This window comes from Silurus meridionalis, chromosome 1, assembly GCF_014805685.1.
Source record: "Silurus meridionalis isolate SWU-2019-XX chromosome 1, ASM1480568v1, whole genome shotgun sequence".
Classification (NCBI taxonomy): domain Eukaryota; kingdom Metazoa; phylum Chordata; class Actinopteri; order Siluriformes; family Siluridae; genus Silurus; species Silurus meridionalis.
In genome coordinates, this window is record NC_060884.1 from 18,017,096 (window position 1) to 18,042,073 (window position 24,978).

Genomic DNA, 24,978 nt, shown 5'->3' on the forward strand with positions numbered 1-24,978 from the left:
TTTTGTCAGAGTGTGTGTGTGTGTGTGTGTGTGTGTGTGAGAAAGAGGAAGAAAGAAAGAGAGAGAGAGAGAGAGAGAGAAAGAATGAGAGATTATACAGACTAAGCCATATCTCTCATTAGCTGATCAATGACGGATCCTGTGACATTTCCCACAATGCCCACCTCACATAAGCAGAGGAGTCTGACCTTGCAGAGCAAAAATTGAAGAAAAAGAGTTCTGACAGTTGCAAAAAGAATTTGATGTTTTAATTATCAAACATCCAAAACAGTGTAAAACACATTAGTTTGAATAATTACTACTTCTTGTTTGTCGTGCACACTTTCAGTGAGTCATGAAATCTGTCACTGTTTCATGGTTAATTAGAAAATGTAGTTAGTTACTGGTTAATCAGCTTCTCAAATTAAATATAGCTCTTAGCATTTCAACATATTCAGTTTTCACAGCAAAATAAACCTCCAACTCCGATTCAATTAATTTATTTCAGGTTTTTTTCTTTTAAAACAACACCAACAATGTATAAGTGGCGGTGACAATGTCAACCATTTTGCACTCCCCCTGTGATAACCTTGCAGTAACATTCACATAACATTTTTCATTTTATGAAGAGACATCGCAGCATCCCAGACAATATCCGATTAAAAACAACATTTACAACTAGAACAAAAAATATATAAAAAAGAAAGGCATTCAACACTTGCACAGGGGGAAATAAAATCCATACTTGGAAAAAGAAATCAGTCCTATCTGTCCACAGCTATTTGCTCAGTTTGGTTTGGCACATTTATTTCCAAGTAAAAGATTGTAGAGAAAGATACAAAATTATAAAAGAGCGAAAGAAAATGTAAAATGACAACAATTAATAGCAGATTAATAACTTTCCCATGATGAGTCGGTGGTGTTCTCCAATTTTGTACATAATGGTGAATTGCATGAAAGCATGTTTTTTTATCGGATACTGATAATGTGATCGTTATTGAGAGAGAGCAGCTGCAGTACTTCAGGGCTATGGTTAAGATGTGAAAACAAAAATGCATCACATCCTCAATCTTTCGTTTCAAATGACATATCTAACTCAATATTTGAGTCCTCATAGTTACACAGATGCAGAATTAATTGTCAGAAGAAGAAAAACTTCGGTGAATTATGGAAAAAACAACATTGTGTGTATAAACAGATTCAAAGCTCAGAAACCAGATTTTTAGTTATGAATAAGTAAAGAAATGCAGTTTTTCTTTATTATTTAGTCATATTTTCTCAAATCAGCTATTATCATTGTTCACTGATAAAAAAATAATAATTGTTTACTGCATGCTATTGGAAAAGCAATGTTCTGAGCATTGTAAATACTTTAATAATTTGAACTAGGTTTTAAAAATTAATGAACAATTCTTGTTTGCAGACCCCAAATGTTTTTGAAGCAGCACAGTCTGCAGCATAGTCTGCAGAATGAACAAAAAATAAGTTTCTATTTACCCTTTTACAGTGAATGGATGGAGTAAAGCTTTCTAAAAAGGTTTTCACAGGGCCCACAGATTTGTTTCTAGAGCTGAGTATGTGTGCCCCATTCCTTTACACAGGGTTATAATTCTCAAGTCATGCTATTATATTTACTTTTCTTGCTCTTATTTAATAATAGAATGGTCGGTGTCAGACACAATATGGCATACATACTTCAGTTTAAAGTATGACCTTTCACCTTGTGAAATTAAAATAACCCAAGTGTATTTTTGTATCCAATCTTTTCCTTTCCAAACCAGACAACATTCACTCCCACTACAGTAAAAAAAAACTCCTGAGGACAGTAAGCTGTTTTTCAGCGGTTCTCAGATCACATTGCGCGAGACCCCCTGTTCTGCAGTCTAGTGTTTTTACTGCTCCAATATGCCTGATTCAGCTACCTTAAAGCCAGGCACCACAGGCAAAAATGGTGGTTTTACTTTCAAAGAAAAGAAAAATGATACCTTTATAATAGATTCATTTTAAATTGTTTATAGCTGTGAAGCTTAAAAAAAAACCTCCAAATGAATCAGTTTGCTTAAAAAAGTAGTCTAATATATTGTCTCATTTGCATATTCGAAAACACTTTGTTAAGTAAATAAAAAGTAAAAAAAAAAAAAAAAAAGAGTAAATAAATAGCCTATTGGTCTGAGGTGTTTGGGCTTAATGGGTTTAATCAGGTAAGTGGAACACTTTAAACTATGCAGTTCAGGGATTTCCCAGGACTTTAGAATTATTTATGACCCCCAAATGCTTGGGAAAAAAAAGAAAAGATTTTTTACTTAAAAGGCATAAAATAAAACATGATCAAAACCACTACGTATGTTTGTTCATATATTATCAAGGAAACACACAGTTGCATTTATAAGTCTTCATGGATGATGAGAGAGCATGGACGTGTGAGGAAAAGGGAGAAGATGGACATGTAAGGACTTTGTGGCACTTAGCCATGTCTACAAGGGGATCATTGCTTCTGTTTCGCAGGCTTCAGTAAGAAAAAGTTCTGCTTGGACTGTACCACTCCCTTCTTTCCTTCCCATTCACAGATTGCATTCCCATCCCCTTCATCCCCTCTTCCTCCATAGTCAAGGGGCTGTGGGGCGTCTGATGCAGGTGTGATAGAAGGGAACGCTGATTGAGAAGGGGACAGGGATAAAGCACCATACGGAGGAATTCACATGTCACTCTTCAGCTTCATGTATCTTGAACGTGTCCAATCACAAAGCTGCACAGTGCTATCCAAACCCTCCCTCCAGTTTAGTGCAGTGTGTTTGTGTGTGTGTGTGTGTGTGTGTGTGTGTGTGTGTGTTGTCCTTTGAATGACCCAGGAAATGATTCCCAGCATCAGTGTAACACTTTCTTGTAAAGCGCAAGGAAAGTCTCTGTACAAGAAATTTTCTGCCCAGGGAGCACAAAAGGTGTTATATGTGCAAAGGTTTGTTTTGTGGGGAGGAGAAACAAGAAAATTACAGCTTTTTTAAAAACCAACACTGACCAGAGAACAAAAATGTAACCTTTAATGGCATTGTAAACACGTTTTGAATATAAACATCTACACTGTGCATTTAATTGCACAATTAGCCTCAGTAATTTAGATATCAGCACACAGCCCCATATAGGATCGCTACAATTGACAGGCCAGATTCAATACCGCAATGTCAGAAGCTTTATATCTGCTGTGTGTATATTTGCCATGCTTAATTAAGAATCTCAAAGCTTAGTCATGTTCTGGCAGTTCCGAAACCTAACGTCCAACACCACATCGGCCATACATATTTAACCACTGAAATTGCTCTTTCACACACATCACTGCATAGCTGTGCCCAAACCTGGCATTACATTGTTTTTTTCCTTCTTATGTTGAACAAAGTGACTTCAAACTTCAAGAATCTTTTCAAAGATTTACAGAAGTGAAACCCACAATTGCCTGAACTTAGACTCATGCAGAGCTTTGTATCTTTCAGTGATAAAAAAAGGTTAATTTACCTGGGGCTGATTGTAGCACATGATTTCTTCATTTGCAGAAGAGCACAAAATGTTTCTTAGCTGATGTGAGCTTCAAAGCTAACACTGATATAAATCTTCAGCTCACTTGTGTCGCTGTCAAAGACAAGCCTCATATGTAGACCCATCATGGTCAGCTATGTTGCAATGTTGTGCTGTAAGTTCTCACTGATGCTCAACTTGTTGGGTCTGAAAAATGGTGAAATACAACTTATCAGTGCTCCACTTTGTCGGGCCTGAGTAGAATGCAGCATGCAGGGCTTTTTGTCAAGACAAAATGTATGAAACAAACACACAAACAGAAATGAAATACAGTGCATCTAGAAAGCATTCACAGTGCTTCACTTTTTCCACATTTTGTTATGTTACAGCCTTATTCCAAAATGGATTACATTTATTATTTTCCTCAAAATTCTAAAAACATTACCCCATAATGACAACGTGAAAGAAGTTTGTTTGAAATCGTTGGAAAATGCATAAAAAATGTAATAAAATAAAACAATCACATGTACATAAGTATTCACAGCATTTGCTCAATACTTTTTCGAGTATGATGCTACAATTTTTTTGCACACCTATTTTGGCCAGTTTTTCCTATTCTTTTTTGCAGAACCTCTAAAGCTCAATCAGTTTGGAAGAAAGTGTCGGTGCACAGCAATTTTCATATCGCTCCAGAAATGTTAATGCTGGGCCACTCAAGGACATTCACACAGTCATCCCATAGTCACTCTATTGTTACCGTGGCTCTGTGCTTAGGGTCTTTATCCTGTTGGAAGATGAACCGTTACCCCTATCTGAGACCCCCCTGGGGGTTTCCATCGGGTTCTTAGTTACCTCCTTGACTAGGCCCTTCTCCCCCAAACGCTCAGTTTGGCACAGCGGCCCACTCTAGAAAGAGTCCTGGTGGTTCCAAACTTCTTCCCCCTACAGATGATGCCCATTCGGACCTTAAATGCTGCAGAAATTTTTCTGTACATTCACCCAGATATGTGCCTCGATACAATCATGTCTCTGAGGTTTACAGTCAATTCCATGGCTTGGTTTGTGCTCTGACATGCACTGTTACCCGTGGGACCTTATATAGACAGGTGTGTACCTTTCCAAATCATGTCCAATCAACTGAATTTACCACAAGTGGACTAAAATTATGTTATAGAAACATCTCAAGGATGATCGGTGAAAACAGGATGCACCTGAGCCTAATTTTGAGTGTAATGGCAAAGGCTGTGAATACTTATGAACCTGTGATTGTTTTATTTATTTATTTATTTGTTTATTTTAAATAAATTTACAAATAATGTCAAACAAACTTCTTTCACATTGTCATTATGAGGTATTGTTTTAAAAATTTTGAGGAAAATAATAAATTTTATCCATTTTGGAATAATGCTGTAACATAAAATGTGGAAAGAGTGAAGCACTGTGAATACTTTCTAGATGCACTGTATGTAACAGGAGTATAACAAACTGGATTAAGTAACTAGGAGTCAAATTATTATAACTCGAATGTGAAAATTGTTATTGTGTTTGTTATTGTGTTGTCCCTGCTGTTTTACAGAGGACAATTAAAGAAAAAGAAATGCTAAAGAAAGGTGAACAAGATTAAAACCAGTGATTATTTTTGAAAGGAAAGTTCCATGCCAAAATAAATGTGTAACCTTTCAATATTATATAGCCTGCTCATGGTTGGTAGCAATAAACTCTGAGAACAGGCAGTTCCCATCGCATTAACAGATAAATAAATGGTGAGAAATTTCATAAGTCCACTCCCTGTTGGAGTGAGAATATAGTTTGGGTCAATAAATGTATGTTGGTACCCTGTCTCCATAGAAATCTATTATTTACAAATGAACTACTTCTTTTCTCATACTAATCTCTGGTTGCTGACCATGTGTACAAAGACGGGAGTTCAAAATTTTCCAGGAAAAAAGTCGGTCTTCAAAATTACATCTTGTGCTATACAAAATGTTGCCCCTATTTTCTTTTATTAGATTTTTGGCTTGATGTTTTGATTAATCTGTGTCTTTAGTAGCACCCAAGCACTTATACATATGCATTAATTCATTATTAGAATGTATAGTTTTTTAAAGCTAGAAATAATTGCTTTTTCCCATTTTAGATAAAATATGTAAATTTGAACATAATACTGCTGTTGCAAGCATAATTATCACTGTAACATTGTAATCATAGTAGTAATATAGAATAGTAATACTGTGTAATGTTCATCACTTTCCCAGAGTTGTTGAATTTGTAAAGCTGATTTTTTTTTTTGGATTGATTTTTGTCTTGATTTTGAATTCCTTTTCAACAGGTGTATGTATTTAGAATAGGTTCTCTTGTTGAAGTGTGCTCCAGGCCAGTCCTATATTACAAAGAGCTGATCTTGCAGGTTCCTAACTGAGGTCAGAGACGCAGACCTGAGAGGACAAGGATAGAAGGAGACGGGGATGAAGAAGGAAGAGAAGTCTCTTTAATGGAACCGCTGGACTCCAAAACGAGGATCCTTTGAGTCACGGATCTCAATCTGTAAATAAAAACAGAAGAGACAGTGTGAGGCAAACTCCAGGAAGTAAGACCATATGGACCAAGATAGGCTTGTTGGGTCTGAGCAGTGTAAAGAGTCTACAGTGCAACAGAGGGAAAGAACATTAGGATGTTGTGCTGGTTTACATTTATGGAGTAGAGCTAGGGTGAGAGCAGAGTTGAAAAAGGGAAAAAGAAAGCAAGATTTAGCTAATTTAGGACAACAAGACATCCTCACACCAACTGACCTGCATAATTGTGTACAACAGTTTTGACTTGCCCTTACGCATGTTTATGTCTATGGCAAAAAATATCTCAAACAAAACTAAATGTAGAAGCTTCTCTTTGTCATCTAATCCTCTTTATCTAAATACTTAGAAGGTGTGTGTGAAAATGTATGTGCAAACGTAGAGTCAGTCTCTCCTCAAACATCTTTACTGAAAGAAGTGCTTGCAGTCATATGTTTTTATCTCTCAGTCCAACCTCAATCACTAACTAGTATCCACATACTTAGGAATATACAGTACATCAGCTCATATTAATTTGTTCCAAATTCAACAGCCCACCGGTTCTTACTGTCAGTTATTCTCCTCTCTCTCTCTCTCTCTCTCTCTCTCTCTCTCTCTCTCTCTCTCTCCCACACACACACCTTATCAACTCACAACCACAAATGCAAAGGCTTGGGTCTCCTCTTGATATTCAATCTCTTTCTTCCTCCCTCTTAAGTCAGTAAAAGTGATACTGAGATATGTCTGAGGAGTGTCATTTCTGTGGGCTGTAGTGCTGTCTACCACCATTTCAGGTAAATGCTTTTAAGCTAATACCAAATTTCTCTCTCTCTCTCTCTCTCTCTCTCTCTCTCTCTCTCTCTCTCTCGAACACAGTTCTTCCATTTATTGTCCATTACACCTTACACATGTCCCGAACCTCTCACCCAGCTAATACAATCCCCCTCTGTCTTAAGAGGAGACTTTGAGCATAGAAATATACCTTATCTTATCCCTCATTGTGATTATATATTTCAGTGGGCAGTAATACATAAAGACTCTATTGTTTCACATCAACAAAAAGAACGTTAAATAAAGGCCTTGTACAAGCTTTATACAATCCTAGCTGATGATGAAAATTGTGAGTATTTCCAGTATGACAGATTGCTTTTTGTCCTGAATCATCCTTCTCTCAAACGATACAACACACTATCAGATAATATTCGCAAACTGTGCTCACAACTCTTGAAAATTTTGGATGCTGCAGAGATTCTTCTGAACAAACATTGCTTTAAACCAAAACAAACATGCCAGACTCAGCTCGGGTGTCAGTGAGTGTTTTTCAAACAGTATATCAAATTCAGGCTTTCACTGTCAGTTAAGTCAGTACGTATCCCCCCGACACTACAGGAGGTTAAGTCGTACAAACTAAACAGGTTTAACCTTTGAATTTTAAATTGGTGCAGCAACAACTAGACTGGGGACAGTTAAGATTGGATTTTACACACCTGACATCATTGGATATTCAGTGTAAAATGAATAGTGATATCTAGTTTGTGACTTTTTGTTGTGTTTCATGTATGGTTCTACAGTCTTCCAGCATGGAATGCTGTATCCCTGTCTCCCCATGTTTGTCTCTTATGATCTAATGTCAAGACTTTCCATTTATAGTGTTGCTTTACTTAAATAGACATTTGAAAAGAAATGCTTTGAAACAGAGGTTGTATGTGTATTTGAAGTCCACAGGAACCAAGAAAATGTATGTTTAATTTTACTTTCTAAAGAGCAGAGGCCTGACAGAGCTTTATTGTTTATCTTGTTTACTAGATTTAGAAGCACTGCCCAGTTTTAATGAATACTGTTTTCACCACAACAAAATCAATCTGAGGAGGTTATAATGGCCTGCAGTAACACATAGGAAGATTACATAAACAAATAATCTGTCATAACACCATTATTGACCTACTTATGACGCCTGATGACACAAAGCTTGATGTCCCACTTGGCCCGGGCAATCCACTGCACCGGCAGACAATAAACAACCAAAGCATTTGCTCATATAAAGAAAAAAAGGTGAATGAGAAAGAGAAACATACGGTGGAACACTGTGATACCACCTGGTCCCTTTTTCATCTCCCCTCCCCTGCTCTGTGTGCTTATGGAGGCTTTGGGCGAGATGCCCAGGCTCAGCTTCTCTGCCTTGCACGCAATCATTAACATTTGGCCTGTGATGGACAGTCTAAATATTTTAATTACCCCAGTCTGGCTAAGGATTGGAGAGTGATGACTATTCCTACTTGGGATTCATTAAAGACATTTAGCTAATATTCACTCGGTCCATGGTGCAAATATCGGTGTCACTTCCTACTAAAGTTCTACAAAAAGCACTCTGTGCTCTCTAATGTTTCAGTTTTCTGAAATATTTAATGAGAGGCTCACCTATTTTGAAGAGTAATGGATTGAAAACTGTAAGCCCATAAAACCATATCAAGTGACCTTATGATCCTTATAGTGAGATTATTGCTTTTACTATAAATGTACTCTCTGTAAACTGTAGTGTTAACTCTATATTGTAAAGAAAAAACTTGTAACTTTTCTTGTGGAAAACACTTCCATATTTCTTCATTTTAATAATTTTGGAAAATGTTTCCAAACTGAAATAGTGTGCTAGCTAAGAGAAAGGCATATGTGCCTAAGCTTTATTTCACAGTCTTACAAATAAAAACCTGGGTTCAAAATAATGATTACTTAATGCTCTTTGTATCAGCCAATTCTGAAATGCAAATAATGCAAAAGGTCTTCCATTTTTCATGATTTTAAATGAAAATTAAACGTATATTTCGGGAATGGTCAACTCCTTACAATTAAGCAAAACTAATAACTAAGTGTGCATCCAGCTGGTGTCCTATGAGACGTGAAAACGTTACTATGAAAAAAAAAAAGATCATAGAAAAAAACGACAGCCACCAGCAATAAACCATAGGGAGAAACATGTTTTTGGCTAAAGCAGATTCAAGCTGCATGCTAGGACTGCATGCATATATCCAGAGAAGGGGAATATGGGTGATAAATTGATTAATTGGTTTTGATATTTTGTCTTACACCAGCCATTCGGTGTGTAGAGGTCAGGTGCAGTGGCTGCTGCGGAGAAAAGAGCACTATAAATCATACTAGTAAGACATGTATTCTAGACTAGATTTGTAACACTTTGCATGCTCTGCACGATGGAAACGTAGGTGTAGATCTTAAGATTCAGTTTCTCTTTTCATGAAAAAATAATGTTCTCTTGGTTTACTAGCTCGCTAGCCTAAACTGGTAAATTGGGTCAGCAAATATGTATTACATTAGAGAGGACCAGCAGATCGCTCTATCCTACTAGGACTGCTCACTATTTTTTGTCATTTCTTTTCAATAAATCATTTTGCAAGTTTGAATTTTTTTTTTTTTTATGACTACAACGCTAACAATCAGACATTTCTTCTGGCTCATGTACGCACCAGCAAAGCTTTTAAGCATGCCTTGTTCATGCAGCCTGTTTTCTGGTGATTAATCCAAATGTCATTTGTTCTATGCATTTACAGTATGTATTTGTTATCTAATTAAGCTACATATCTCCCCTTTTATTTCTCTGCTTTAAAGGTGAAAAGGTAAACACATGCTGATCTGCTTGGAACTTGACTGAATCTCTTCTCTGACCTGACATCTCAAGGTCTTCATATTTTCCAGGCATGTGCCACTCGAGGCTTCTGTAACAGTTCTCTGCTGCTTGTTTTTCTTGAACATGGTCCCTCTATTGTTTTAGCTTTGAATGCCATGCATCTGCCCTTCTGTAACCCTGAATCTCTATGGGTTGACTGAGTTATCTGGGTAAAAATCTCGATTTGTAAAATCACTGAGGATTTAGGTTTGGGAGCACTAACACACAAGCAGGGGTGAGCAATCTAAGCACTAACCCAGAGCATATATAATGCCAGGATACTACAGCACCACAACACTGAGATTTGGAGCACAATCACTGCATACAGCAACACAAGCACGGAAGCCACAGCAATGGAAAGACTTACCCTTGATACTGCAAAGTCTGTAAAGATAGAATAGAAATGGTTTGTTTAGTTTGGGCTGGTGTGCATCAAGGATACATCTGCACACTGTTGCCAAAATGAGTTGGTAAAGACTAAACAAACAAATCTTGCAAGGTAGTTCATTTGTTTCGTTTGTCTTCTACCATGCTAAAGTAAAGAAAAAAGGGCAATGTGTGCAGTGTAGCCTGTCACTACCATTCATAAATCACATGGAGTATGTCCAAGTAGTAGGAGTCTGCCTCCTATTGCCCAGTTACAATAGGATTTACAGTGCCAGTGGCATGCCATCCAAAGCCCTGGCTGCTATTGTAAATCAGCAGGATGTTTGAAGAGTAGGAGACCAAAGCCATTCACAACCTCCTTTTACATTCCGAAACATGGAAATCTGTCGAACACTAAGCAACACTTAAATAATGCACTCACAGCTGCAGTTTTAATTTGTATGCTTAAACATGATTTCTGAACAAGAAATAGTAAAGCCAACGTGTGCTGTGTGGTGGACAGCGAAGTGCCTTTTTGACATATATAATATGCAGTGAATAATTTATCTCCTGTGCTGTGCTGAACTTGTTGTCCAGGTTCACGCTAGGATTACTTAGAGATGTGAGTCACGTTCTGCAGTGGTAGGATTCCCTCCAGGTTCCCAAAAAATATATTGCATGATGTGCGCTCCTGTTCACTAACGCTATAGGCACATGACACGACTTAGCATGATGAAGGAGAAGAGTTTGGGGGGGCGATAATTTGTGCTCGGGGAGAAGGATTGCTCAATTCTGAATTTTGAAAAGGGAGTAAATGGTGAGCAGAGTGGATTAAAGCCAGAGAGAAGAAATAGAAACTAGGGGGTGCTTGGCAACCTGCCATGCGTTTTTTTTTATTGATGCTGCAAAGCAGATTCCCTGACTACCACAGATGCTAAGCACAAACACACATGTACACACACACACACACACACACAAAACTACCCCCTCTTCAATTCCCTCCACCTTTGGCGCTCCACCCCTCTTAAAAAAACCCTCATACCAAATTGAATTATCAGCTTGAGTGGGGTGTGATAATAATGTGTGTGTGTGTGTGTGTGTGTGTGTGTGTGTGTTTGTGTGTGTGTGAGTGTGTGTGTGAGTGTGTGTGTGAGTGAGAGAGAGAGAGAGAGAGAGAGAGAGAGAGAGAGAGAGAGAAAGAAAGAGAGAGAGAAAGACACAGCTGCAGAGTGCCCAGTCGCTGGGGAGAGAGCAGCAGCCCTTCTTATCCTGCCGGAATCAGACATGTAACCATGGCAACTTCCTCAATAGAATCAGGAGGCTATGAAGGTGGTTATTTTTTTCCCTCTCTTTTCCCCTTCCTTTATTTCTTTCTTTCTTTGTTTTTTTCTTTGAACAAAATTCTTGCTTAGCGCCCCCACTCATTCTTCTTTTCCCGTTCATGCACGTACTTTCAAGCTGCATTATTTTCTATCCAAGTTCTAATGATTCTTATCATAAATGATTTGCGAGAGTTACAGCGAACAGCGAACGCAAACCCCATTCCTTCCTCCATTGTGTGATTTGTTAGCATGACATAAAAGAGAATCTCGCAAGATAATGAAATCTGCTTGTCGCACAATAGCAGTATGGATCAGTCTACCACAGTGTTCTGGCTTAAGAGGGAAAGATGAAATATTTATGAACATGTGCCCTCTCATATGCTTTCATGAGGCAGTTCAGCTCCACCCCATACCCCCAACCTACTTCCAAACATCAGTCGGCAGAGAGGAGTAAACAAAATAAAATGGAGGCGGGAGGGAACAAGCTCCACCATCTCACCAATACCCATGTTAATGCAGCAGTCATTTTGTTTAAAACAGGGGTTTCCCTTCTCTGTTATACTTGCTGAAAAATTTAAGTGAAATTAGCTTTCTAGTTTCTGGTGGACTGCAATGGCAAGGTAAAGGAATGTCTTTTTTCTAATGGTTTCTAATTTTGTTGATGGTAATCAGTGCCTTACTGAAAGGTAGTATTTGATGGTATCTTGAAATGAAAACCTACAGGAATCTGTTGAAAAACCAAGACAATTATCATTACATGATGGAAACCAAATTTTCCTAACAAATTGTGCCTTTTATTTATTTTTTCTTTTGGCAAGATCTTAGAACCAGGTAAATGTATTATAATATTATATTATGCATATTATATATGCAGTAAACCAACTTGATAACAAGAGATTTACAGATCCCCTGCTAGTTTGATCAGCAAACATTTTGCCTTATTTTGCACAATGTGTAATATATCTTTTTATAGGTTATAGAATAACCCATAATGCAGGTTTTGTTATATTTAGAGTAAACAAATGTCCACTCACTCAACTGATTACAAGAGCAGCACAAATCTTGCCTGCTGTTTCTTAGACATCTTATTTGTTTTTGTCAGACTTGTCACTTGTAAAGTTTGTTGGCATGTGTGTTGAAACCCAGTGGACATCAGGCTTATTTATTGATCTGTTAATGTTCAGGTGGGGTGCTTTCTGTGTTTGATCTCTTTCCCCAATGTGGATTTTGGAAAACAAAAGCATGGTCTGTATTGTGAAATGGCTCTCAAAGATGTTAAGCATAATAAAATCGGAAGGTCGGGAGTTCAAGCCCCGGTATCGCCAAGCTGCCACTCTTGGGCCCTTGAGCAAGGCCCTTAACCCAATTTGCTTCAGGGGTGCCGTATCATGGCAGACCCTGCGCTCTAAACCCAGCTTTTAAACAAGCTGGGATATGCTAAGAATGAATTTCACTGTGCTGTAATGTATATGTTACAAATTAAGGCTATTCTATTCTATACTAAATTTTATATTGTCACTTTTCTCAGGTATTTTGATGTCTATTGATTTTTTCCCCCACTGTCTTCTCTGTGGTTATGGAATCAGAACACTCACCTTTATTGTCAGCCTTGACTTCATCTTGAAGGAAGTCGCTTTGGCGATTCCCGAGGACGAAGGCAAGGAAAGAGAGGATGAGTGCATCCAGGATGCCGATGATGGCTAGGATGTAGGCCCAGCGCACTGAGCAGTTCCCCAGCGTGTATTTTCCTGTCTCCTCACCACACAAGTCCTGAACCACCTCTGCATCCCAGCCAGCCGGGAATATTATACATCCGAACACCAGACACACAGCTACAGAGAGGAAAAGAGGCGTGTTATTAAGACCAGGTAAAAAGTTGTAACTGAAAGGGTGGATGAAAATACTAAATAATGTTGTATTAGTACTGAATTCCTAAAAGCTGAAATACTTATGTTCCTGGGTCCAAAAGAAGCCTGGTGCTTGGATTTACTTTACTGAGCAGCAATATGGTCAATTATCACATTTCTTTTTCAGTACATTTGAAAAATAGAAGGTTTCAAGGTTAGGAGGTAACAAAATCAAATAATGTGATAGCATGTGATATTTTCCTTTTTTCACTGCCTACATAAGAGTACAAGATCAGAGTTGTATTATTGCTCTCAGCACTACTCAATGTCATGGAGAACAAAGTGTGGGGTAAAGAAATGACACCTCAGCAGCGCTGACTCTAAAGCAGGAAGTCTTTCAGCCTGCAGCAATGAGTAATGACTCCTCCCATACACACACACACACACACACACACACACACACACACACACACACACACACAAATATCCACATCAGCAGAACAGCTTCTTTCAGCAGTGCTGCATGTGCATCATTCCATTTTAGAGAATTCTTTAGTCCATCTGCACACATATAAAATGGTTCTTGATGTTTGTGAATGTATTGCTGCTCACTATCACAATTACAAAATCAAAGAAACACCACTGCTTTTGAACATCAGATACTTAAGAATCTTTTAACTAAGAATCATTGTAATAAATTATGAGGGTATTACAACTAGGTTATAGTTGTATTACCCTGTATAGTTTAGAAAGCCCATTGCTGATGAGCTGTCTCCGGGCTAGGGTAATTATCCTAGGAACACCAGTTAAATGGTAGAATTACCAGTCTAGGATACCAGTCTATGGCACACTCCTTTTACACACTCATCCAGGCACACACTAATGACAATATAATACGGAATGCCAATCCTTCTACAGGCAGTGAAAGGATCCTGGAGAAAATTCACATGAACATTAAAAGGGGATATTCAACTCAATGACCTGATTTTTTTCTGATTTTCACCAGCTCCCAGGATCTTTGTGTTTATAAAGCTACACACTATGCCACCACAAAGTGAATATGCATCATATAAAAATAGAAATAAAAATGTTTCCAGTCTTCAAAACTCCTGAGATTGGGTGAGCCTGTGCCCGCTGTATTCTCAAATTTGTGTTTCTGTCTATCAGGACTTCTCCTGTTGTACTCCATGCGCCTTAATTTTCTCATATGTTTTGTACTCATATGTTTTATCAATCAGTGTGGCTGATTTAAATTCTTCTTTGACCTTTTGCAACTATATGGTTCTGTGTAATCTGCAGTTTGTAGTAAATCCCAGAAGATGCTTTTCTGCCCACCACGGTTATAAAGAGCGGTTATTTGAGTTACCATTGCCTTTCTGTCTGCTTAAAACAGTCTGGCCCTTCTACTCTGACCTCTCTCATCAACACAGCATTTCTAACCACAGACCTGCTGCACACTGGACTGGTGTTTTGCATCATTCTGTTCAAAGTCTAGAGGCTGCTGTAAATTATTAGCTTCTAAAATTCTCAAACCAGCCATTTTGTCACGACCACCATGACATTGTCAAAATCACTGTGATCACATTTTCCATACTCTTTTATTTGATGTGAACATTAACACATTAAATCGTTAACATTACAAAGGCGCGTGACCTTTATCTGCTTATGTGTATGAATTCTTGCGTGAATGAGAATGAGTATGTGTCCTTATTAAGATGAATATATAGACACACATTTACATGAGCATTCACACCTGGGGCAATCCAGTCAGTTCTATATTGCACCAGCACAAGGTTTTAGGAGGTGTGAAGAAACCCACACAGACTTATGGAGAACATGTGAGACTCCAGTCAGACAATAAGCCAAACTCAGTATCAAACCCAGAGGGAACCCTGGAGCAGAAACACTACCCACAGTACCACTGGACCAATTTGAAACATAAGAGGATTTAAATGTTCCTGCATTGTACTCACCGTGCTTGTCTGACAATGATTAAATGATTCACGTCTGTTGTTTAAAAATGTGTTCTTTCATAAGATTGTGGACAATTTATGCATACACACGCAGTTTATACGTACACACAGGCTCAATTATAATCCTTGTGAAGTAAAATTACCTTCACACTCCACAATCACGTGAAAATAAACCTGTCTACATGATTTATATATTTTGCATTAAAGGAGTATGCAGTGGAATGTTCAGAATGAGGATGTTAATTATTTCCTAAATGTCTCAGAGCTGTATCAACTACAAAATACAGATGAAGAAGTGCAGCAGACTGATAAAATGAGAGCCAGAAGGCAGACAAACCAAACTGGCTATTGTTGAAGCAGATTTACTTTTTTTTTTTTTTTTTTTTGCAATTGAGCACAATGCAATTTAACACTACTTTCAATAGCTAATCGGATTTTCTGCAGCTTCTTTGATGAATATTATCAGCCTTTGTAAGGGATTTGTAAAGAAAGATGCATAAAATATGTAGTTCTACTTGTAGCTTGGATAAAACAAGAAAAATACAACAGCTATCTTGACATCGTGGACGTCACAGCGCCTATTACAATTACTGAGGAAAAATAAGATCTAGTTAAGTTTTCGTTAAAAAAAAGATCCATGTTTATACAAAATGTTTCATCATACTGCTTTGCTTGTCTGCCAACCATGGGATGGAAACTATTCTCTGATATTTAAGATTTACTTGGAGTCCATATACTCTGAGCAAGTTATTCAGCAATACATAGATTGTTTTCCTGTTGATCGGCAGTTTGATTAAAGTGTTTGTGTAAGTTTTCTCTGTATTCTCTGGTTTTCTCTCCATACTCTCAAAAAAACATGATGGTAGGAGTTTCATGTATAACAATTTGCCCCTATGTGTGAATTTGTGTGAATTTGTGTGTGTGTGTGTGTGTGTGTGTGTGTGTGTGTGCGTGTGTGTGTGTGTGTTTTTGTGTTGTGCATTTTGCCCTAAAATAGACTGGCATCAGGGTATATTCATACCTTGTGAACATCATTCACTCGATAAAAAGGTTACTGAATATAAATGGATAAATGAATGAATGGCGCTAGAGTGCAGGCTGTCGGTTTTAGTTAGAGGGTATTATGTTCATATTGAACAGACCATATAAGGATTCTGGACCCTTTTATCTATTGTGATACAATTTTAGGAGATCTTTTTTTTTCACACTGAAGAAAACGAATATAAAATTGATCTTCCACTGAAAGTATGCTTAGCCTAGTGATACTGTAACATAGAGTTGAATCCAACAAATGAAACGGCCGGTGGCTCTCATTAACCACACATTGCCACTTTACTATGCATTTTAGAGCTTGCTAAATTGTATATGAAAAGTGGGGAGAGTGTTAATGATATGTGTATATGAAGCATACATCAAAAATCTTCCCAGGACTTACTAAACAAAGTCAGTTCATTTAATTAATCTGTCCAATTTCTTGTGGCTCACTGAACTCACTACACTATGTACTGCCAGTGATTCCCGCATGGTTTACTTAAAATAGATGCAAATGTGCTCAATGATGAGATTCTCTTTTTACCTGCATGGTCTGTGTTTAATTTCAGAACCAGTGTGCTTAGGTTTGGAAATTGGTTTTACTAGTCGAATATGAATGGAGTCTACTAGATTAGTAGTCTATTTTACTGGGTGTTGTATTGTCTTCTCTCTCTCTCTCTCTCTCTCTCTCTCGCTCTCTCTCTCTTTTTCTCTGGGCTATAACAGCCTGATCCTACGGTATAGCTATCTGTTTGAACAGAGTGAGGGTGCTTTCAAAGGCCCACAGAGACTGTTTCTGCCAGTGCCAAAAGCACAGTCCCAGGGAAATCACTCGATAGATGAGTCTCCTCTCATGCTGATGGCAGTGGAAAAGAAAAGCCAATAGCAATGAACTGCTTGTTCAGTGTGTATGAGTGTGTGGTAAAATGAATAATTCAAATTGTAATTTATTGCTGTGTGATTTTTTTTGCTCCTGGATTTTACTGCATGTGCAAACACAGATAGTTTTGCCTGCCATGGTGCAGAAAGAAATACCCAGTGAAGTGTCCTCTGTTTTTTTATCTTTTTTATTTATAATCACACATACAAAAACACACATGCATACACACAATATGCTTTATCATCAGCAAAATCAAAATGATAGAAAAAAGAAAAAGGAAAACTGCTCTTCTCTGCTTTGAACAAACTTTTCCAGCTCTCAAAGCTTTTTTTAAAATAAGGTATTTATTTCATAAATATTTCTCTGACATTCTTTGTGTTTAGTTTAGTTGTAGCAATTTAAGATTTAACTCATTAATAATTGCACTTAACTCTTGAACACTTAAAGCATGGCTCCTTTTGGGCTCTAAATATCTAGCAGCCATGTCTATAAGCCTCATCCAAACTTTTATATGAATATAACTGTATGTGTTCTAATATATTTTACATTAATGTGTATAACAAAACAGATTAATATAAATTTCATTAGCAAAACTGCTGAAACTTTTTAGCTCTTCTGCACACTGATAGAATGCATATTAAAATAGGGAGTAAAGTAGAGAGAGGAAACAGAGAAAACCACAGGGACTCATGAGTATTTATAAGGAATGTATTCACACAATTTTGATCCTGTGTGCTGTGTGTTTAAATCTTAGGTGATATTAATGTAAGGTAGTGTGTGTGTGTGTGTGTGTGTGTGTGTGTGTGTGTGTGTGTGTGTTCAACCTTCTGATTCTCTTTAGGCTTGTCTTTTGGCCTTAGGTTGAATTGCAGTGCTGAACTGATCCTGTTATTACTCTTTGAAGTCGTCATACATTTCTTCTCAATCTCCTTCCCCACAACCCCCTCGCTACATGCTCACACATTTACTCAGCTTCTGCGTCTCTCATCTATCCGTAATGCTCATTCTTTTACTTTGTTTTGTGCACCACAACAAACTCTATCCCTTAAATGTGTACCATTTGTACCATGTGTACTTTTGCTCGCTCACATATTATGCGAGTATACATTAGTGTAAAAAATTTACCATACATAATTAACCACAGATCGATAATTGAACTTTAATACAAACTAAAATGTCACCTCTATATAAAAATGGTCTAATTCCCTCTTTCTGTCTCTCTCAGTCATTTTCTTATTCCATCTCTTGCATAATGGTAATTCCTGTCTGTGGGGTGACAATGCTCTTATGTCACGATAAGCAGCTCGATCACACACACACACACACACACACACACACACACACACACACACACACACACACACACACTATTTGCTTGACACAGATATAATCTTGCTGTATTGTGTTAAGTGCATTAGGGTGGTTATGAATTTGCCTTTTTTGACTGGTGTCTGCAACAAATGTCACAAATCCAAATATGAGTAATAAGTCAGACAACTGTTGAAAGAATGTCAATGAATATGCTTAAATGAGATGTATAAGTGTGCATGTCTGTTTACTCTGTTTAAATAATATTAATAGTATGGTCTTGGAGCTTTGTCATTTAAACAGATACACAGCATGACGGAGTCATATCCTATTTGATATCTGCATTTCGATGTAACAAACATCCAATCTTAATACATTCCTACTGCTGGTGGGAATGTATGCCAGTGTACTGGCACTTCAGGCTTAATTTGTACCATTAATTCATAAAAATCAAAATGAAAAAACCTAATGGGGTTCAAGAGAGCTGTATTGGGCATCAGAGGCATGTATGAATAGAAAAAAATAGAATTAATGTAATATCTCAATATATCAATTAATATATAATATATGAATAATTTGGGTTTTCGTATACATTGGGATTATATAGGAAAAAGTATTCAAAAACCTACTGCTAACAATCTTAATACAGACTTGTATGAGAGAAACATCATAAACGTATACTTTATTGTAACCACCCAGGAATGCAAGTACACACAGTACACCAGTGTGGAGAGTTATTGATTTTCCTTCCCTGTCTTAAACCACCATCGAGTCCAGGAACGTTAATGTGTTGCAGTTCCGGGAGTGTTAATTAGCACCTTGATTGGTCAGAGTGGGAAATACAAGAAACAAGATCAGGTACTTAATACTGCTTTATTTCCTCACTGCCACATATCACTGTATCTAATAACCACACACGCTCACAAATACACACTTGTCATGCTTTACTTTTTTTTGTTAATTCTTTTCATTGTTAATTTTTGGGTGTACATGTAAAATTGTTATTTTTTTTGTGTGTGCGTATGTGTAGAAAGGAGATGGTGGGTGCAATTATAGATAAATGTCTCCACAAATAATAGAGCATGATGCAGATTTGTGGCTGCTGGTGAACACTGCTCCTGTACAGCCAGTGTGTGTGTGTGTGTGTTCATGTGTGTACAACTGCACGTGTGCGGATGGTGTGGCAAAAATGAATTCCGCAGTGAAGTGTGAAGGATCAGTCAATACAGCCAACTAGCTCTGAAAATCACGCAATCTTGTGCAAAGCGTGTGCGTGCATGTGTACACACACATCACATAAATCTCATGATATACAGGGTTGTGCAAAGATACACTAAAATATATCTTATAATAAAACACCAAATACCTTAACATACCTGAACTATAAAATACAGCAGCCACACCATGTATCAAAATAAACTACTGTATTTTTGTATAAAAATAAATAAATAAAATAAAATACTTTTACAAGGGAGCATGTATTTTTCTTCGCAAACCTTCCATCAATTGGCTTATTTGATCTCCTTCACCATTACACTGACTCAGTTGATTAAGTTAACAATGTTTGATAGCAACAGCTTTTCTCTGGCCGAGTCATGTAATAAATCTGACATATGCAACCAGTTAAAAATCAATATTCACATACATTTTCCTGTGATCTTCCAGATTAAGGTTGTTTTAAAGTAACCAGCAGTTTAATGTTTAGCAGTTTGCGAATGACTCATAATTGTGCTAATTTAGTTACTTGGTGTTTGGTAAAGAAGGGCTACTTTGTATCAGCAACACTGACTCACTGACAAACAAGTCATTCATAAGAAGACAACTGATGGCACCTGTATTCATAGCAACTAGTTTCTAACTAATTAATCTTTTGATTATTAATCATTAATATAATGTTTCAGGCAGTCATTCATGCCATGGTATGCAAAATCATAAACCTCTTAAACAGCTACTTTAATTAGGATACAATATTCGGCAATCAAATACATATTTATCAAACCTATTTAAAAGCTGGCAGCCTGCATGTTTCTTACCGTCACCACCATCTTCCATATAGAGCTGCTTTGATCTCAACAAGTCTGGGCAAACTATTGAGTAGGCACCAATCAGAGGCTGCATTTTTATGAGGTCATCATGTAGACTTCTTACACAGTATTATACAGTTTTTAAAACTACATATATACTGTATACTATTTTTCAATTTTAATTGTTTTTTTTCTGTAATAGATGCTATGTAGCGATTTGACATACTGGGATGACATAATTCATATGTAAACCAGTGACAATATGTTGAAATACATGTATCATAAATGTATTTCAAATACATTTATCATAAATGTATTTTAATACATGTATAATAAATACTGCCCAGTTATCCCTGATGACATGATATGTAATATATGTAAACCAGTGACAATGTCAAATCGCTAAATAGGATTTATTACAGAAAAAAATACATTTTAACTATTTTGCAAAATTAAAATTGTAAAATAGTGTGTGTGTGTATATATATATATATATATATATATATATATATATATATATATATATATATATATATATATGACATGCAATAAAGCAGAAATGAAGCAGAAGTGTTGGTGATTATGTTTCCGGGTTGCAGTTCTTTTGTGTGGATAACCTGCATCTGGACAAGGACACAAGCAGCAGTGGCAATAAATGCAAGCATAAGATTGAAGGACAACGAATGCTTCTGCTGCCAGACCCCTTTTGTGTGTACACACAGCACTAAATTTTGGTGTTTTAAAAAAGTATATCATTATGCAATACAGTAATCCACAATTTATCGTGCTTTATCGCTGTTACGTTTCAACACCGCAATAAACAGACGCCACCCCAAAAATGCTATTTTATGTATACAGTACAGTACTGTATTAATATTTTACTTCATTTTATAATTAATACTTATATTTTTATTAATACATTTACGATTCGAACCACGGTAAAGCGGGGGATTACTGCATATAGAAATTGTTCAAAAAGGAATTAATTCGTTAATTAGTTCATTTTTAATTAATGTTGAAAAACAATGTATAAAAAAAATACCTTCAATTATAAGATTGCACCAATGAAGTGATACTAACATTATTCATCTGGATGTACCTTTCTTGTTGCTGTTTGGTCTATACTGTACATGCAGCATGCTTCCCAGTGCCCCACAGAAATCACTGAAATCCCTTCTAGAAAAACATGAAATATGGGCTTATTCCTATTCTTGCGCATCTTGTTTGAACTCTTCTGTTTGCAGTGTGATTAATGTCACACTGACACATAAACCAAGAGACATCAACGCAATTTGCAATAAAATTGTAAAACTTGGGTTTTTAAACTTTTTTTTAATTTGTTAAGCAATATTTGCTAGGTCCTGGTATCTCCTGGTGCCTTCTAGGCTTCAATTCAGTACAGGGAATAAACAAATGAATACCATCCATTACTGCTAAAAATCAATACCTCCATGTTGTACACTGATTGACAATTTGATGCCTCAGAGACATGATCCATTATCTCGGTTGCAAGCATCCGCTAAGGAGACAAAGTCTGTTGCCCTCCTCGTTACAGAAATGCAAGGCAATCGCATTTTCTATGGAAGAAGGCGAGGTGATTAAAAATCTATAAGAGGCTGTTATGACTTAGGGCCAGCTGGAAACAAGCCGGGGAGAATTCTGTAAGCAGTGTTGCATGAACATGTGCACACACACACACACACACACACACACACACACACACACACACACACACACACACACACACACACACGCAAACACACTCTAGCTCTGAGTCATCCTATGAGACTACACTTATGTAGAATTTAGTTGAACCTAAAAGCTGAGTTTGACTGTGCACATGAAAGTAGCTGCTAATGTTTGATTGTGTGTGCTTTTGTGCACATGGCAGTCAGTGTGAATGTGTGTAAGTGCATTTATGCGTTAGAATATATAAAAAAAAATTAACTGCACTCAGAATTCATGCTAACATACGAGCTAAAATAGACACCATTAAATGTATCATGAGAAACAGGCAAACTGTAAGACTGGAATATGTAGCACATAATTGTGTGTGTGTTTGTGTATATTAAAATCTCACTGTTTCTGAGTCTAAGCAAAAGAACCTGGTTAAGCTGTGGGTAGCAGTAACACATAGCAGTAAATAGCAAATACTATGCTCAAAACCTGTTTTATACAATAAAGGAGGACAGTTTTAGCTTTTGCATTAGCAAACAAATACATGATCTGCAGCCTTGAATGTAAAATAATGAACAAATTAAGCAGAAAGAATTGAAAATGAACAGCAACTGAACAGATAGGTGTATAGAGGCATTAATATTTGCCATCATGTGCACATGTTCACATGAACTGCAGCTTAAATATATTTAATGGACAAAATCATTTACAATTTATGTCGTGTATATGTCTTTTGTGTGTGTGTGTGTGTGTGTGTGTGTGTGTGTGTGTGTGTGTGTGTGTGTATGCGTGTTTGAAGCTTTGTATCCAACTGGAATCCTAAAACAGGTCTCATCAATATGCAGAGTCAATACTCTAGTTGAGGGAAGCTGGTCTAATTCATACGTCCTTTGTGGTGTGCCTATTCAATGCATGCTTGGGCATTTAAAGAGTAGCTGATTTTGTTAAATAAGTTTTTGCAGCTTTGGAGTATCAGGCTTTTGGTACACATTTTGAATTTTACAGTGTAAGCCACTGTAGGGGCAAACAGTTCTGAGCTTTTCCTAATGAACACAGTGAAAAAAATCCACTTAAAAAAATATAATTCTTGTTTGCTTAAATAACCAAGCTCAGTGTTATTCACAGATTAGTTTAACTTTCATATAGTAAACTGGTTTGATATCCATGTGTGTTTAAAAAAACTAAAGCCTGAAAGACTGAAGATTTCTTTCTTTTTGCAGTTTCATCGCTTTTTTGTTTGTAATTTTTTCATGTTCCCAACTACTAACTTGCGCTCCCTTATTACAAGACAGCCATAAAATAGGAAAGGTAAAGAGTAAAATGTGCTTGTACTGTTGCAGTGGAGCTGTACTTAAGCAAGCCTCACCATTTCTTTTCCACATACATGTGCTCAGACATCTACAACTGGTTAGTATCAGTGGAGAAAGAGCATGCTGTAAACCCCCACCAGAGAGCGCGGCCAATGGATTGGCATGGTGTTGTTGGGATTTAAACTAAGAGCTTTTTTGTTGCTCCACTGATGAGCATCCTCTCATTTCTTGAATTATTGTTTCCATGATCATTTATTCTGCTTCTCTTTATTGCTTCATTTTAGCTTCTGCCTGTGAGGAGCAGAGGAAAGAATGCAAGGAAAGAACTTGCCACCAACAGAAATTTGATGAGGATGGATTTACCACTGAGTTTGATGAAATGTGAGGGTAACAGAATAAGAAGAGTGAGAAGAGGGGTGTGAGGGGTGAGAAGTGCAGTTGCAGTTTAGTATCAGAGAACTGATCAAACTATCAACACCACCAAAGCCAAACGCATTAAATCTACATCCAATCCCATTGCACACACTCCCACTCTCAGTACCCCTCCTCCGGCTGCATGAATGCTATTCATTTTAACTGCAAGACCTCTATGACACTGTTCAGATGCATTCAACGGTCTGTCATATGTACGCGGCTCTGTAGTCAGGCTTTCAGTTGGCAGGGTTTGTTCTATCTTTCTCATCCCTGTGAGATCCCTGCAGTGTGGAGCTCATCTGCTGCTGATACTATCTTTGCATGCAGCAGTGTGGAATTGGTTGAAGCTTACCGTCTGAAGGAACCAGGAGGATTATGGGTATGAAAGCTGGAAGATCTAAGTTAAGGGAAGAATCTCCACAGGACCTTCAATTAAGCTAAACTAATTCTAGAACCAATTTCAAAGAAGCAATCAAAAATAAATGAGTGTAATTTTCACTTGTACACTGGCTAATGATGCTGTTGATTCCTGTTCTATTTTTTTCATTGATTGTAAACTGATTAATTTACTCCCTTTAGCTCTCACAATCATCCAATCAAATAGTACAAGCCTCAGAGGAGGAGTCTTTAGGAGAATCAGGCTGCTGCTATCGTACCCTTGTGATAAATGTTTCAGTAAAAAGCTTTTGCAGTGTCCACCTTTCCTTCTGATTTTTAATCTCCAACTTACATTTGCAGCTCTTTATGCCTACAACTAACAATAATCTAGCTTTACACCTTCAATACAAGTGATTTTACGTTCTCTTTGAATTAACATTTAGCATTTGACATCTAACATTAGCACATAAGCATAAGCACATGATTTATTCAAAAACAGTTAAAAAATAAATACAAATGACTTAAAATTTTCTATCACTAATCAGTACTCTCTATATTCATTTGTTCAGAATTTCAGCACTTTGAAAGCTTAGAATTATACACTTATTAAATACCAAAAAATGCACATTCTGAGAATTATGTCATATAATTAATGATCTGTTACTTTTTCAGAACCAAACTGTACTACAACAACACTATCCCTGGTCTAGACAACTGTACACACACAGTACACACC

At 37.1% G+C, this 24,978-nt stretch overlaps 1 protein-coding gene across 3 annotated transcripts in view; it reads right to left on the reverse strand.

Moving 5' to 3' along the window:
- Positions 1–240: 240 nt before the first annotated feature.
- lhfpl4a (LHFPL tetraspan subfamily member 4a) overlaps positions 241–24,978 on the reverse strand; it is a 30,434-nt gene continuing 5,696 nt past the window's right edge. The window contains exons 2-5 of one of the 3 annotated variants that reach the window (XR_006928311.1): positions 12,995–13,231; positions 10,079–10,095; positions 5,922–6,028; positions 241–3,693 (exon numbers count right to left, since the gene is read on the reverse strand). Coding sequence is in view for 2 of the 3 variants with exons in the window: in XM_046871396.1 (XP_046727352.1) it covers positions 5,975–6,028; positions 10,079–10,095; positions 12,995–13,231 (308 nt within the window). In the remaining variant the exon portion in view is untranslated. Of the gene's footprint in view, positions 3,694–4,865; positions 6,029–10,078; positions 10,096–12,994; positions 13,232–24,978 lie in introns of those variants that run through there. The other 2 variants (XM_046871396.1, XM_046871529.1) reach the window with 2 other exon arrangements.